Here is a 15,758-nt window from a genome sequence, read left to right on the forward strand (position 1 = left end):
TCATTTTAACAATATTGATTCTTCCAATCCAAGAACACAGTACACATTTCCATCTGTGTTGTCTTCCATTTTTTTCATCAGAATCTTAAAAGTTTTTGGAGTACAGGTCTTTTGCCTCCTTAAGTAGGTTTATTCCTAGGTTTTCTTTTTTTTTTTTTTTTTTTGATGCAGTGGTAAATGGGATTGTTTCCGTAATTTCTCTTTCTGATATTTTGTTGTTAGTGTACAGAAATCCAACAGATTTCTGTATATACAACAACTTATAGAGCTCAATATCAAAAAAACCAAACAACCCAATCAAAGAATAGGCATAAGATCTAAACAGGCATTTCTCCAAAGAAGACATACAGATGGCCAACAGGCACATGAAAAGATGCTCAATGTCACTAATTATTAGAGAAATGCAAATCAAAATTACCATGAGGTACCACCTCACACCAGTCAAAATGGCCATCATTAAAAAATCTACAAAAAATAAATGGTGGAGATGATGTGGAGAAAGGGGGGCCCTCCTACACCATTGGTGGGAATGTAAATTGGTGCAGCTATTATGGAAAACAGTATGCAGGTTCCCTAAAAAACTGAAAAAAGAGTTAACATATGATCCAGAAATTCCATTCCTGGTGATATATCTGGAAAAGATGAAAACCCTAATTCAAAAAGATACATGCACCCCAGTGTCCACAGCAGTACTACTTACAATAGCGAAGACATAGAAATAATACACACACACACACACACACACACACACACACACACACACACACACAGGAATATTACTCAGCCATAAAGAAGAATGAAATAATGCCATTTGCAGCAACACAGATGGAGCTAGAGATTATCATACTAAGTGAAGTAAGTCAGACAGAGAAAGACAAATATCACATATCCCTTATATGTGGAATCTAAAAAAGTGATAGAAATAAACTTAATTACAAAACAGAAATAGACTTACAGACACGGAAAACAAACTAATTGTTACCAAAGGGAAAATTGACGGGGAGGGATAAATTAGGAATTTGGGATTAACAAATATACACTACTATATATAAAATAGATAAACAAGGTCCTGCTTTGTAGCAAATGGAACTATATTCAATATCTTGCAATAACCTGTATTACAAAAGAATCTGAAAAATTTACGTATATATAACTTTTATATATATAAAATCACTTTGCTATACAACTGAAACACTGTAAATCAACTATACTTCAATTTAAAAAAAAACAAACACACACACAATTTGAATCCTGGCTCTGCTGCTTACTTGGTAAGTGGGGTAAGCTCACAATGCCTTGGTTTTTAAATCTGTCAGATAAGGATGACGAGAGAATTAGGAAAAGAGGCTAAAATGTGTTAAGGATTCTGCGATTGTCAGGACTTATTATTAATACTTGTGTAACTTGTCGGGGCCTGCAACAAGCACTAGAGCAACAGAAATGAGAGACACAGGCCCTCTCTTCAAGGAGAGGAAGAATATAGTCGAGAATGTGGGGAGGGATGAGAAAAAAATGCCAGAGGTCTTGGTGGGGAACTGGAAAGTACAGGTGGGTACAGGGTGGTAGTCAGGAAAGAACCTGGTGGGAGGGGAGCCAGAAATCAAAAGAATACAAAAAAGTGATATTCTCTCTTCTTGTTCTTGGTAGAAAATATTAGATACATTTCTCTGTTAATGCTTTTCCCCAAAACTCCTACTGTGGTTTTTTTTTTGCTTTACTCTTTGAATTTATATAAACAATTTGGTTTTGTTTTTTAGAAGTGATAATTTTGTATATTAAAAAACATAGGTTTATGTTTAGACTCTAGCATGTGTGAGTTATTTGAAGAATACAACTTTTCATAGTGTTACCCATATTTGAATTTCCATATGGGCTGCAATCCTGATGGAAACAATTTGGTTTCTATTATAAGCAATAAATATAAAGAAAATCACCAAGGACACATTAACAGAAATTAAAGAGCAAAGTCAGTCCAAAATGTGTTACTCTTTTTATATAAATAGAAATAATCCCTAAAAGTTTAGTGCCCTGATCCTTAAGAACAATGATAGTTCCTACCGACTGAGTGTTCCCAAGAACCAGGCATGGGCCACAAATGTTTTCACACCCACTTCCATCTTCACAGCACATCTGTGTGGCCGCAGTTCCCAGACCTGGTTTAAGAATGAGGAGGACTATGAAGCTTGGAAGCCGAGTGACTTCATCAAGGTCACACACTCGTATGAGGCAGAACAGGAATAAAGATGTGGGTCATACTGACACTCAGTCTACGCTCTTAAATATTCTATCCCTGGCTGCCTCCTGAATGATTTCCTGGGACCTTTACACATTGCACAGTGTCTACAGATTCTCTCCCTCTAATCAACCAACACTGCGCCCTGGAGACAAACACATGAAAAGTGGAAAATAAAGGTTCTGTGTTTACAGTGGTTGGTGATCATTATCTACATGGATACAAAGCTTAGCACTGTTTTATAAACACACTCTCTGGAGTGTGTACACAGAGCATGCTCAAAAGTAGGGTGGAAACTGATGGAATAGAACCAAACCCTGGTGATGTCAAGGTATATTTAGTCTTCGCTCAGATGTGCTTCCAAACATTTTCGGCAGAGCCAAGAATCATCCGAGCTTTATTTATTTATAGAGTTCTTTACGTACACACACATACAGCCTTTTCTTATTAAGAAACGTTAAAGATAATGCAGGGCACGCTTCCAGATCCTTTCATCCGAGAATATGAAAGGACTTTAGAGAGATGCCCCTTATTTCTGCTAAATAGTCTCATTTGGCCATTTCAGAAATGGGTACAATCAAAACTTAAAACTTGGGAATCTAAACTCATTTATTTTCTACTGTAATCATCAAGTCACGAATCTTAATAGCCAGAGGGAATCTTTAAATACAGGGATTATATGTACTGAAAAGTTCTTCCCAGTTTTCCTGAAAGGGATCTCTTAAAAATTTTCTTTTTAATTGTGGTAAAATACACATAAAATTTACCACTTTAACCATTTTTGAGTGTACAGTTCAGTGGTATTAAATACATTCACATTGTTGTACAGCCCTCACCACCATCCAGCCACAGAACTCCTTTCATCTTGCAAAAGTGAAACTCGGTACCCATTAAACAACAACTCCCCACTTCTCCATCCTGGCAGCCACCATTCTACTTCTTGTCTCCATGAGCTGACTATTCTAGGTACCTCATATTAGTAGCATCATACCGTATTTGTCCTTTGCGACTGGCTTACTTCACTTGGCATAATGTTCTCAAGGTTCATCTGTGTTGTAGCATGTGTCTGAATTTCCTTCTTTTATAAGGCTGAATAATACTGCACTGTATATATATGTACCACATTTTGTTTATCCATTCATCTGTTGACGCACCCTTGGGTGCCTCCACCTTTTTGCAATTGAGAATAATGCTGCTATGAACGTGCTCGTACAGAGAGCTCTTCAAGACGCTGTTTCAATTTTTTTGGATTTATAACCTTATGCAGAATTTCTGGATCATATAGTAATTAGATTTTTAACTTTTTTGAGGAAACTCCATCTTGTTTTCCACAGTGGCTGCACCATTTTACACTCCTACCAGCAATGCACGAGGATTGTAATTTCTCCACATCCTAGTCAACACTTGTTATTTTCTTTCTTTCTTTTTTTTTTTTTGATAGTAGACATCTTAAGGGGTGTGAAGTGGCATCTCATTGTGGTCTGGAAGGAACATCTTGATTTCAAAAATACTTACAGTAATTCCAGGTATTTTAGAGGCCAGGGGTAGGTAGCAACTGCTGTACTCAGTCATAAGACACAAGTCCACGTTCTCCTTCCTTGGGGTGCCATGTTGTATATGGTTCCTAATCAACAGGCATTACAGAGCTCATTATACGCACATTCCAGGATGAACACTTGCCTGGATCTTTTTGTGTCGACTCCTCTTTGTGTTTCTCATCTCAAGAGGGTGTTTTTCTGAGCTTCCCTTGATGGCCAGATAATCGTAGAGAATTTAAAAAAAAACCCTCAAAATTAAAAAAAGAAAATCAGCAAGGCTGTCAAAGCAGAGGGCAGGATGGCAGATGAAGGCACAGGGCCTATGTCGCCCTTGGGTATATACCTGGAGGATAGTAATTGCTCAGTAAAATTCACTGAATTATGTTGGGTGGGTGAACCATAAGGAATGGCAGGAGCTTCTACTGTGCAGATAATCCAATCTCTAAGACAATACCTGAAAGTCATACGTCTTTAAGAAGCAGAACAAAAGAGAACAGAATCAGAGCCCAGGAAGAGAAGGTCAATTCAACGCTCCACCGTCACAGCAACTGTGTATGGGGTCTACGGGAAGCACTCCACATGCACTGACTTATGTAGTCCTCACAGCAGCTCGAAGAGTTGGTCCTGTCAGCTGCCTTGCAAGGGGGAGAAGACTGAGGTGCACAGAGATGGGATTCCGTGTCCTGTGCTCTTCCTCGTCATTCTGTACTGCCTGCCTGGTTAATCATTTATTAAGGGTTGAATTCTAAAAGGTTCCCCAGAGCATCAATACACCCTGTAATCCTCAAAGCTCTACAGTTTCACAAAGCCTTCCAGGGAGATAATCACCTTTGAAATGGTAGCTTTATTTCCTACAGCAAAATTCCATCTTTAAGACACTTGAAATTCGTGTTTTTCTATAAGAACCTCTCCAGTGCTACACTAATCATTTATCAGTTTGTTCTCAGTATTCTGTGGTTATCAGTGGATAAAACTGTGGCACCTGAGGAAGTGTGAGTCCAGAAATTTGTCTGGGTCAGTTATTAAATCACATGCACACAAAACAAATGAAAGAACAAACAAACCCTGGTATCTGAGGAAAGTATCTGCTGAAAACACCTGCTGCTAAAAATATGCTCTATTGGGGGAAAACGGATCAACACTTTCATGCAATTTGAAAATACTAATCAACTTAAAAGCAGCTAAACTTAGGTGCCTTATAAAAAGAACATGTGAGAATGTTCTGATGTGCATACCTGAGGTACACCTGACATTTTCTTCTTTAAATGGTGAAATCCAATTATGGTTGTCAAGATCCCGTAGACGGAAATTTCACCTTCAGGTTCTGACAGTCTAAAAAGGGCAGCGATGAGGGAACTTTTTCCAGCCTCTGTTCTTCCCACAATGCCAACCTGTAAAGAGATCCATCGGGATTAAGAATTCACAATATGCAACAAACCTAGGAGAAACCCTGGCTGTTGAAGATGAATTTTTAACGTTCTACATAAAGAGTAGTCTGTAAGTTTCTCAACCATGGCACTGTTGACATTACGGGCTAGATAATTCATTGTTGGGGGGTCAGGGGCCTGTCCTGTGTATTACTGTAGGATGTTTAGCAGTAGCCAGGGACTCTACCCACTAGATACCAGGAGCACCTCCCACATTTTGGCAACCAAAAATATCAGATATTGACAAATGTCCCCTGGTTGAGACCCCCTGGTCCCAAAAAGAGTTAAAAATAACAGAATCAATCTACTGGCAGTGAAAAGCTAGCAGTCTCTGGTATGGACATATATACACTACCAAACGTAAAACAGCTAGTGGGAAGCAGCCGCATAGCACAGGGAGATCAGCTCGGTGCTTTGTGACCACCTAAAGGGGTGGGATAGGGAGGGTGGGAGGGAGGGAGATGCAAGAGATATGGGGACAGGGTCTTCCCTGGTGGCGCAGTGGTTGAGAGTCCGCCTGCCAATGCAGGGGACGCGGGTTCGTGGAAGCTCCCACATGCCACGGAGCGGCTGGGCCCGTGAGCCATGGCCGCTGAGCCTGCGCGTCCGGAGCCCATGCTCCGCAGAACAGTAAGAGGCCCGCGCACCGCAAAAAAACAAAAAAAAACAAAACGAGAGATATGGGGACATATGTATATGTATAGCTGATTCACTTCGTTATAAAGCAGAAACTGACACACCACTGTAAAGCAATTATACTCTAATAATGACGTTAAATATATATATATATATATAAAACTTAAAAAAAAAAAAAAGCTAGCAGTCTCCTAAGTCAGCAGTCCACACCCTTTTTGGCACCAGGGACTGGTTTCGTGGAAGACACTTTCTCCACGGACAGGCGGGGCTGGAGGTGTGGGGATGGTTCAGGCGGTAGTCCGAGTGAGCGATGGGGAGTGATGGGGAGCGGCAGACGAAGCTTCACTTGCTCGCCCGCTGCTCACCTCCTGCTGTGCGGCCCAGCTCCCAACAGGCTGCGACTGGTACCAGTCTGCGGCCTGGGGGTTGGGGACCCCACCCTAAGTGGCCCATAAGAAGTTCACTTTTAAATTAGCGTTATTCCTACTCTCTAGGCATTTTGACCTTGAGAATCATGTGGGTAATTTTACAGAGATATCAACAAGTCGAGTAAGAAGTGTTACACATAAACAAGTACTCATTTTCTCAGGGATCTACTATTTAAGAGGAATTATTCTTTGGTAGAGAAACTAAATCACTTCCTGATGTTAGATATCGTAATTATACCCTACCTTGAAAGGAAACATCTTAAAATTATAAAATGCAGGTCTCAGTGTCGTAAAAGACAGTATCCAGCAGACAAAGTACACATAATGAGATCAACACAAACAACATTTGCTACTTATATGGGACCTTTCATCTGAGCAGTTCAAAAGGCATTTTATAAACAACTTAATACTTACAATTGCTCCTTGGAAAGACACATGCAAGTTTCAGTCTAGTTATTAAAGCCAAAGTAGAGAGAAATTAAGTGCATTAAGAATAAGATTAAGGAATCAATATAATGCAGGTAAAATGCTGGTCGGGAATAAAACTATACTGTAAAAACTGGCTTTTAACTGTGTGTATCCAAACATGTACTATACAGAAACCGGCCTTTTTAATCAATAAGCTTGCCCTACTCCGTGGTGGGAGCTTCCCAAGAGATGATTTCATTTCTATTCAGAAATTTGGAATTGATGTGGGGTGTAAGACATGTTTTCAATCATTTGTAAATTTATTCAGCAAATTTTTAAAACTCACGGCTTTAAACAGAGGAGAACTAAGTCTTTCTGAGCATGTCATCAGAATGCTGGGAACTTTTCATATTTTCTCATTTGAATGCCTCCAAAGTTTCGAATCTTTGTCTGTAAAATCAATCGTAGCATTTCAAAAAAGAACTTATCTCAATAGAGATTAAACGTAAGAAAAGTGAGTTTAGCTAGTTTTATTATTTTGTAGCCATTTTATGCCTTATGTTAAACCCTAATATATGTAATATAGATGGGCCATTCTCTGCATATAGGCAGGCCCTAGTGCATGTATATAGATATGACTCATGTGTTCTGGGTACAGGCAGACCTTGAACATATGGTGGATTTGGTTCCAGACGACCACAAAAATGTGAATATCTCCAAATAAAGCAAGTCATAAGAATTTTTTTGTTTCTCTGTACATATAAAAGTTATGCTTACACTATACTGTAGCCTACTAAGTGTACAATAGCATTATATCTGAAAAACAATGTACATACCTTAATTTTCAAATACTTTATTGCTAAAAAAACGTGCTAACCATCATCTGAGACTTCACTGGGTTGTAGTAACATTAAAGAATGCTGACCACAGATCACCATAACAGATACAATATATTGAAAAGATCTGGAATATTGCAAGAATTACCAAAATGTGACACAGAGACAGGGAGTGAACAAAGGCTGTAAGAAAAATGGGGCCAGTGGACTGGCTTGATGCAGGGTTGCCACAAATGTTCAATTTGTAAAAAATGCACGATCTGTGAAGCACAATAAAACCAGGTATGCCTGTATTCCTGGGTGTTCTCAGATGTAAACCAACACACATCAGGACACAGGCGAGAACTGTGTCTGTGAGAATGTGCATTATGTTCCCATACTATCAGCTCTCCTGAAACTGATCCATCTGTGCAAACTGGAACATCTGCAGACTCCTGGTAAATGGCAGAGATATGCAGGGGCACCAAGGGCTGCTCACACCGTGAGTACCTAAGAAAAAGGCAACTCAGAGAAGATCTGCTCTGGCTATTCCTACCATTCAGTTATCAAAATCCACTCTGGAAGTCTTTCCCAGGACACCAATGGGTTTTTCCAATTGCCCATGGAGAGTGTCACCAGTATCAGTAAGTTTACATTCCTAACACCAAAAACACTTGGAGACAGTCTTATTTCAGTGCTTTGTGACATACCCATTCTATTTTCTCAAACAGGCCAGGGTTGGCCTCTGACTAACACACCAACTTGTTAGACATTTGCCCCTGGATCTCTCTCCATACGTCAAACTCAACATGATCAACACCCAATGCCCCACACAAAACAGCTGCTTCCTCTGACTTCCCCACTCTACTCTCATTACTTCTTTCTCAGGCTCATGGGCTCACAATGTCCACCTTACTTCCAGCTTTCCCTGAGTCCAGCATGGTGCCTAGCCCTGCAGATTCTACTACTGCAGTGTTTCATGACTCAGTCCCTCACTGAGTCTCTCTCCTTTGAAACTCTTTCCTTGATCATAATCAGTGCAAATGAATTTGAAAAGTAAATTCTAGCTATACCCCAGCACTCTGATTAAAAACCATTCTTAAGATGTTGATGTTTTTACCTTCTAGACTTGTATGTTGATGTGTTCTTGAAGATACAAGCTCATATACTTAAACAGAATGGGATTAACATGAACATACTGTTGTAATCTGCTTTCATTCAGTATTTCATAAAAGTATTTATTTTAATGGCTACATAATATTACAGTATATGTGATCATTTATTTAACAAACCCCCAATTTCTGGATAGGTAGATGGTCTCCAATATTTTGCTATTATAAATAACTCTGTTAAATATCGTTGAAGCTAAATCTTTGCAAACAACCTTCATTATTTCCTTAAGAGAAATTCTTAGGTGTGCAACTGATAAGAAACAGGTATGAACATTTTCAGAGGAAGCTGTTAAGTAGCGCCAACCTACCCTCCAGAAATATGATAATATTTTGTTTTCTTTTTTTTTTTTATTTTCGCCATGCTGCATGGCTTGGGGGATCTTAGCTAACCATACAGGGATTGAACCCGGGCCCACGGCAGTGGAAGTGCTGGGTCTTAACCCCTGGACTGCCAGGGAATTCCGGATACCATTTTCTACTCCCACTCGTAAACTAGGCGCACATTCGCAAACCCAGGTGTTATAACTTTGTTTTACTTGACATCAGTTTGATTCCAAAAAGTGGAATCACTTTCCCTGACGTCTTGCTGGAGGCCCAGCAGCTACTGGCTCCCTGCCTTCCGCATCTGCCCACCCTGGTCCACGTGCACCCACTTCTCAGATTAAACTCCCGAAGGTGGCTCTGTGCCCGTCACTCCACCCCGGGAAGTCTGCTACAAAACTGTCCCCGCTAACCTCTCCATCCTCCACCTCCACGAGGCAGCTTCCCTGGGGTTACTAGGTAGTCGTGACGGCTGAACGTGAAAATGTGTGCTATACACCTGGCAGTTCTTTTCCCTGAATGCTCTGCAGGTGCCTGGTTCTTCACTCACTAAATCAGGGCATCGTGCCTTTGCTCATGCTGGTCCCACCTTCCGGAATGCCTTCCACATGCATTTCCACCTGCTGAAACCCTAACCATATATCACTAAGTCTGCCTCACCGGCCTAATTCCTCAGAAATGCTCTCCCTGACCCCTCCTGTGGACTCCTCTCAACCCTAACAGACGTGATACCATCTTGTTCTAAAGTTCCATAAAAATGATGACCTCCTTCTATCTTACAAAGCTAATATGGCCTTTTTCTTATTTTTTCAACTGGACTGTATGTGTTGACAGCAGGATCTGTATTGGATTTGCCTTGGTGTTACCTGTGGTGTCCTGAGACAAAGAGGCATTATGTAGGGAGCTGAGATTTTTAACTCAAGCTGGAGAAATTTATGGAAAATTGATTACCATATTATTTAGGTATACAATAAGTTGGGCAGAGAAAAGACATGACAGATGGATTCTGCCACCATACATACAATTGCAAATGGCCAACCTCACATTTTCATGGGGCAGACAATTGATACAGTGTAAGTGGTTACGGTCATTTACACACTATGAAAATGACAACAATCTTTGTCCAGGAATTTACTCTATGCTAGTCTCCATGCTGGTGCTTTAAGTGCCTTATCTTTTTTTTTTTTTTTTTTTTTTTTGCTGTACGTGGGCCTCTCACTGTTGTGGCCTCTCCCGTTGCGGAGCACAGGCTCCGGATGCGCAGGCTCAGCGGCCATGGCTCACAGGCCCAGCCACTCCGGGGCACGTGGGATCTTCCCGGACCGGGGCACGAACCCGTGTCCCTTGCATCGGCAGGCAGACTCTCAACCACTGCGCAGTGCCTTATCTTGTTTAAGTTGTTCAACAACCCTAGAGGTTAGGTCCTATCACTTCCATTTTGCAAAAGAAAAGACTGAGACTTAGTGAGATTAATTAGTCTGCCTGAAACAACAGAGCCCGTGAGTCACAGGACGCATCGGCCTCTTTTCCATTCTGCTGAGGCCTCCTCATCACCTGGATGGCCTGGCAGCTTATTATGCCCCTCTGTGTAGCTAGAAGAGAAAGTGGGGAGAGGTGTAGCTGCAGTTAAAAGAACAGGCCTACCATATAGATCCTATGCCAGACAGTTGAAGCAAGACATGGACACAGGTACCTGAGCTCAGGGGGGCTGGCTGTCAGCAGGAAGAACTGGCACCCACAGCTGCGCTGGCAGAGAAACCTGCAGCTAAGTGGGCACCTAGTGCCTGGGAAACAGGCCAAACAGACCTAGTGCCCTGCTTCGGGCAGCAAGAGTAAGTTTTGAGCCCGTCAGGTAGTGAAAGAGCTGCACATACACTGCTACACTGGGCTGTCTCTGACTCCGAGCCCAGGCAGGGCCGAGCCTGTGGTGAAATACCTGTAGTGCCCACAGGAGGCTGGTGTGGGGAAGGCCAGACAGAAGGATGAAAACTGCCTGTGATGAAGACAGACTCCACTGAAAAGATGCAAATAAATGCACTGGAATCACACAGAATTAGATTATAGTGTAAAGGCATGATTTGCAGAACATAAAAGTAAGTAAATTTGTAGGGTAAGTGGCACAGAACTTTCTAGAGCCGCATGCTAAGACACAAGAGGGGTTAGGTGATTCATGAGCTCAACTGCAAACTGTCAAAGGACATTTCTTGGAAATCACAGGTTATCAGTCATCAAAAATTGCCTATGAGGGACTTCCCTGGTGGCGCAGTGGTTAAGAATCCACCTGCCAATGCAGGGGACACGGGTTCAAGCCCTGGTCCAGGAAGATCCCACATGCCACGGAGCAACTAAGCCCATGTGCCACAACTACTGAGCGTGTGCTCTAGAGCTTGTGAGCCACAACTACTGAGCTCGCGTGCCGCGACTACTGAAGGCCACGCACCTAGAGCCCGTGCTCCGCAACAAGAGAAGCCACCGCGATGAGAAGCCCACGCACTGCAACGAAGAGTAGCCCCCGCTCGCCGCAACTAGAGAAAGCCTGCATGCAGCAATGAAGACCCAACACAGCCAAAAATAAAAATAAATAAATAAAATAAATAAATTTTTTAAAAAACTGCCTATGGGAGAGAAATGACTTTACTGGGAGGTCTTGTTTAAATGTGATTCTGAGTCAAGAAGTCTGGGTGGGCCTGAGATTCTGCATTTCGAAGAAGCTCCAGGGCCCACCAACCACCGTGAGGCAGCTCCCCACACAGGGAAAGAAATGCTGGGATCCCCATTCCATGGTCGGTTTCCAAGAAAGATCCACCTCCAGTGTCACTGATCTAATCTGCATCCAGGAGGAACAAAGAGTCCCCCTGACACACTGGCAAGGAACCCAACAGCAGATGCAGTGCTCAATCTTAAGCTGGATTTTAAAGAGGCAAATGGCTTAAACAAACCTTTCCTCTTGAGTTAATGACAGGTCCTTCAATACCAGAGGCCCATCCAAGCTGTACCTTAAGTTAATATTTTGAAAGAAAATCTGTCCTTCATGGGGCCAGGCTGGTGGTGGAAGATGAAAGAAGTATTGCCAGGGTGCTTCTTTCTCGAGGTCTGTATATTCAATCACTCTTTCTACTGAAATCATCTGAAACACACATGACATCACATGAGTTAGGAAGGGAAGGTCTTGTTCATGGATGTTCAGAGATTGTACATGAAGCATTCTGCTTTTCTATCTTTACATCCGCGTTTCTATGGGTAAGAATATCTAAGGTTTTAGCAAACACAAAGGACAGAAGTAGGAGTTTGATGAAGCCTTTGATGATTTGCAAACTTGTTTATGGCCTTGTAACGCTGTCCTTTACAGCTACTTCCTTCAACATTATATTAAAATTCAAGAATTAGAGAAATGAATGCAAAGATTTTATTGATCCACTTTTCACACCTGAATAAAAAGCAAAAGAATTTTGTTAAAGAAAAGAATACTTATGGACGCCCATCAGTAATGTGTTGCTACAGAAGGGCCATCTGTTATAGATGAGCTGACTGGATGGCCATCAAACCTCATTTTAATAATTAATCACTTTCTACTCTATTAGAAGAAACAAATGGAAAGATTTTGTTTTTATTGTTTCTCTCCCTTTAGGAGAAAAGATGCTAATATTCAAAAGAGACTATAATTTACATATTGACTAAGGCCTTTTAAACAACTTTAATTTGACACCTTTGATAGCTCATTCTGAGACGGGGCTTATCCTACCAGAAAAAAGGGGCACCAGCAAATTCAGGTGTTCAACACATACAAGATCAAATGCTAAAATGGGGGACAGAGGAACCTATTAATTAAATAAACAAACCTCAAAATACTGAATTCTTCTTTTACCAAAAATGAGGAATTACCCCTTAAGAAACAAAAATAAACCCCTAAGAAATTAGCTTATATTCTCTCCAGGATTTCAGAACCTCCCTCTTACAGAGACATTTATTATATTTGAAGACAGCTTGTGATGAATATAAAACCTGCTGATACGGCACACATAAGACTGAGAAAAAGATATATATCTTATTTTACATTAACTTTAAACAGATGGAGGAGGATATAAAAAATCTTTTACCTATGACGTAAAAATAACAGTTTTACTATTTTACATAAGAATTGCTTTTACGCCATTTAATGGCAAGGAGACTTGAAAAAGCTAAGAACAGTAAGATAAGACAAACATCACCATATTCTCAACTCTGACGCTTTGCCAGACGCACCACTGGGTCATCCCCGTGAGCGTGAGGGCGAGAGACAGCGCCAGGCCCACCTTACCAGCATCCAAAGCTAAATGAGGAAGAAGAAGGGGAATAAAGTCAGTCTCATTCTCAACCCCTTGCTCAGCTCCTTCTGTCACTTTACCAAGAAGACCCCTTTACACATTTAAATCATTTCATGCAATGACAGTATTACTCATACTTTTACTATCTGTTGATTGAGACAATAATACAGTGAAAAAAAAAACCCACTATAAATTTAGAAAGAATGTTAGATGCGTTTATTAATCCCAACAGGATTGACATACATTTTACAGTATTATATAGGTGAGGAATAATGTCGTTATTCAGACCTTCGTCATTACGGTTTCAAGGATCATTATGTAATTTCACTTACTACGTCCAATGTAGCTGCAGATGAAACCACGAAACACAAGGCAATGGGTTTTAAGAACCACTGCTTTTAAATCTAAATACTATTCTCATTGTTTCTTATTCAATGTCGTTCCTATGGAAGAGTTAGGGATGGTGAGTTCATGGCACTCAGGCCAGCCTGCTCATCTGGTACCCACACAGCAGGGAGGATACTGTTCTTTCCTACAGGGAATCTTTCTCACCTCAATACCCACAACCGAGATCTAAGTAGCCCTAAAACTAAAACCTAAAGTGCTAAGCTGAACAAAAAGCTTAATGGTAAACTTGGTTCTTGGTTCTCTCCTCCCAACTATAGGACACTACCTGGAATGTTCAGAAGGTCAGCTTGCTACAGTTGCGAAGACCTCCACCCATTCAAAGAAAGAAAAGAAAAAGATAAAAGGTCTCATCAAGACACAAATGACTTCACATGGACCACACTGTGGAATCACACGCTATAAATGCTATAATACAATTTATTAGAACCAAACAGTGTATATTAGACAAGATGGCAAGAGTCATAATAAAGAACATGGAAAAATGGTCTCGTTGGTACATTTCCTGCAGTGCTGGGCCTCAGTGAGGCTCATCCTCTCACATGTCAACTGTTCCCTTTTCTCCAGTAGCAGAGAGCTCAGCTCACACTGTGTTTCCAGCACCTTCTGCACTTACTGCAGGCCCTGCATAGCGTTTATTCTTACGAGCCATCAGCTAACGGGATCTGCATGTGGCTTTCAAAATGCCACTTTATCTTCAAAATACAATAAAGATTGGATAACTGAGCCAGGATTTTATAGACTTAGAGAAAATTCTGAAATTTCTACCTAGAAAAAACTTCACTGGTACAAAGAATAATATACATCAAGTGGGCGGCAAATCAGGAAATTATTTTCCTCAATACATCTGCTGCCCTTCATGCTGTGAAAAGAGAGTCCGCAAACTACAGCCTGGGGGCCAAAAACAGCCCACCACCTGTTCTGAAAATAAAGTTTTATTGGACCACAGCCACTGGCCATTTGCTGATGTATTATCTTTGTCTGTCTTTGTGCTGAAACAGGAAAGTTGAAAAGTTACAATAGAGATAGTATGGCAAACAAAGCCTAAATTATTACTCTCTGGCTCTTTGCAAAACCAAGTTTGCTGACTCCTGCCCTAAAGGGACAGAAAGCCACAGGTCACAGGGATGGAAGGACAATGCAAGCCAGTGAGGGGAGAAAAGCAGGGGTGTGACAGCGGAAGAGGGAAGTTCAGAGGGGAGGCTGAGAGGAAGGGCTGGGGAGGCGCAGAGAGCGGTGTGGGCCGGCAAGGCCACCTGACAAGGACTCAAGCCTCAGAAGGCAGCACCTCCCATCCTTTGAAATCATGTCCAGAAACTTACAGACCTGAATGCGAGTCCTGGTGCGCATCAAACAGTTCCTGAAACTTCTGTTCAGCATTGTTCGCCCGGATGGTCCAGAGTCCCCGGAAGGAAGATGCTAAGTGGGAAAACACTAGGCTCTGTGCTGGCGAAGCAGAGACAGACAAACAACAAAGAAATTTAGGGAGGCTGGATGCAAGGAAACCAACTGCCTCTCGTGCTCTGTGGTTGCACATCCTGCCGCAGGGCTTCCTGGTGGGCTGCCTGGGAGAAGAGGGATGATGCCCCTTCGGTAGAGGGTCCTCCACATGAAACCTCCAACTCCTGGTCACACCAAGCTTCACTTTTATGACCTGGAAATGAAGATTCTCTCTGAACCTATCTTTGACCAAATTCAAATCACAGCTAGATTTAGATAAAGAAGTTCTTTACTAGCTCATTCATCAAGGTCCTCCTCAAACATGCTTCCCTGCAAATTCTTCCCTGATATCCCTCCAGTTGGAAACTGTTCACTAATTTTTTAAAAACTTAATGAAGTCTAGTTGATTTGCAATAATGTGTTAGTTTCAGGTATATAGCATAGTGATTCAGTTTTTTTCTGATTATGTTCCATTATAGGTTATTGCAAGTTATTGCATAGAATTCCCTGTGCTATACAGTAAATCCTTGTTGCTCACCTACTTTATGTATAGTAGTGTGTGTCTGTTAATCCCATACTCCTAATTTGTTCCTCCCTCCCTCCCTGCCTGCTTTGGTAACCGTAAGTTTGT

At 41.4% G+C, this 15,758-nt stretch overlaps 1 protein-coding gene across 1 annotated transcript in view; it reads right to left on the bottom strand.

Annotated features, from left to right (window-relative positions):
- Window positions 1-15,758, bottom strand: part of LOC113625296 (multidrug resistance-associated protein 4-like) — a 167,319-nt gene that overhangs the window by 52,057 nt on the left and 99,504 nt on the right. Inside the window, 4 exon segments of the mRNA XM_027115725.1 lie at window positions 5,063-5,162; window positions 11,975-12,105; window positions 13,187-13,287; window positions 15,014-15,133. Of these exon segments, the coding sequence (XP_026971526.1) occupies window positions 5,063-5,162; window positions 11,975-12,105; window positions 13,187-13,287; window positions 15,014-15,133 (452 nt within the window).

Source organism: Aethalodelphis obliquidens, unplaced genomic scaffold (genome assembly GCF_003676395.1).
Source record: "Aethalodelphis obliquidens isolate GAN/ISIS:26980383/991018 unplaced genomic scaffold, ASM367639v1 scaffold15, whole genome shotgun sequence".
Classification (NCBI taxonomy): Eukaryota; Metazoa; Chordata; class Mammalia; order Artiodactyla; family Delphinidae; genus Aethalodelphis; species Aethalodelphis obliquidens.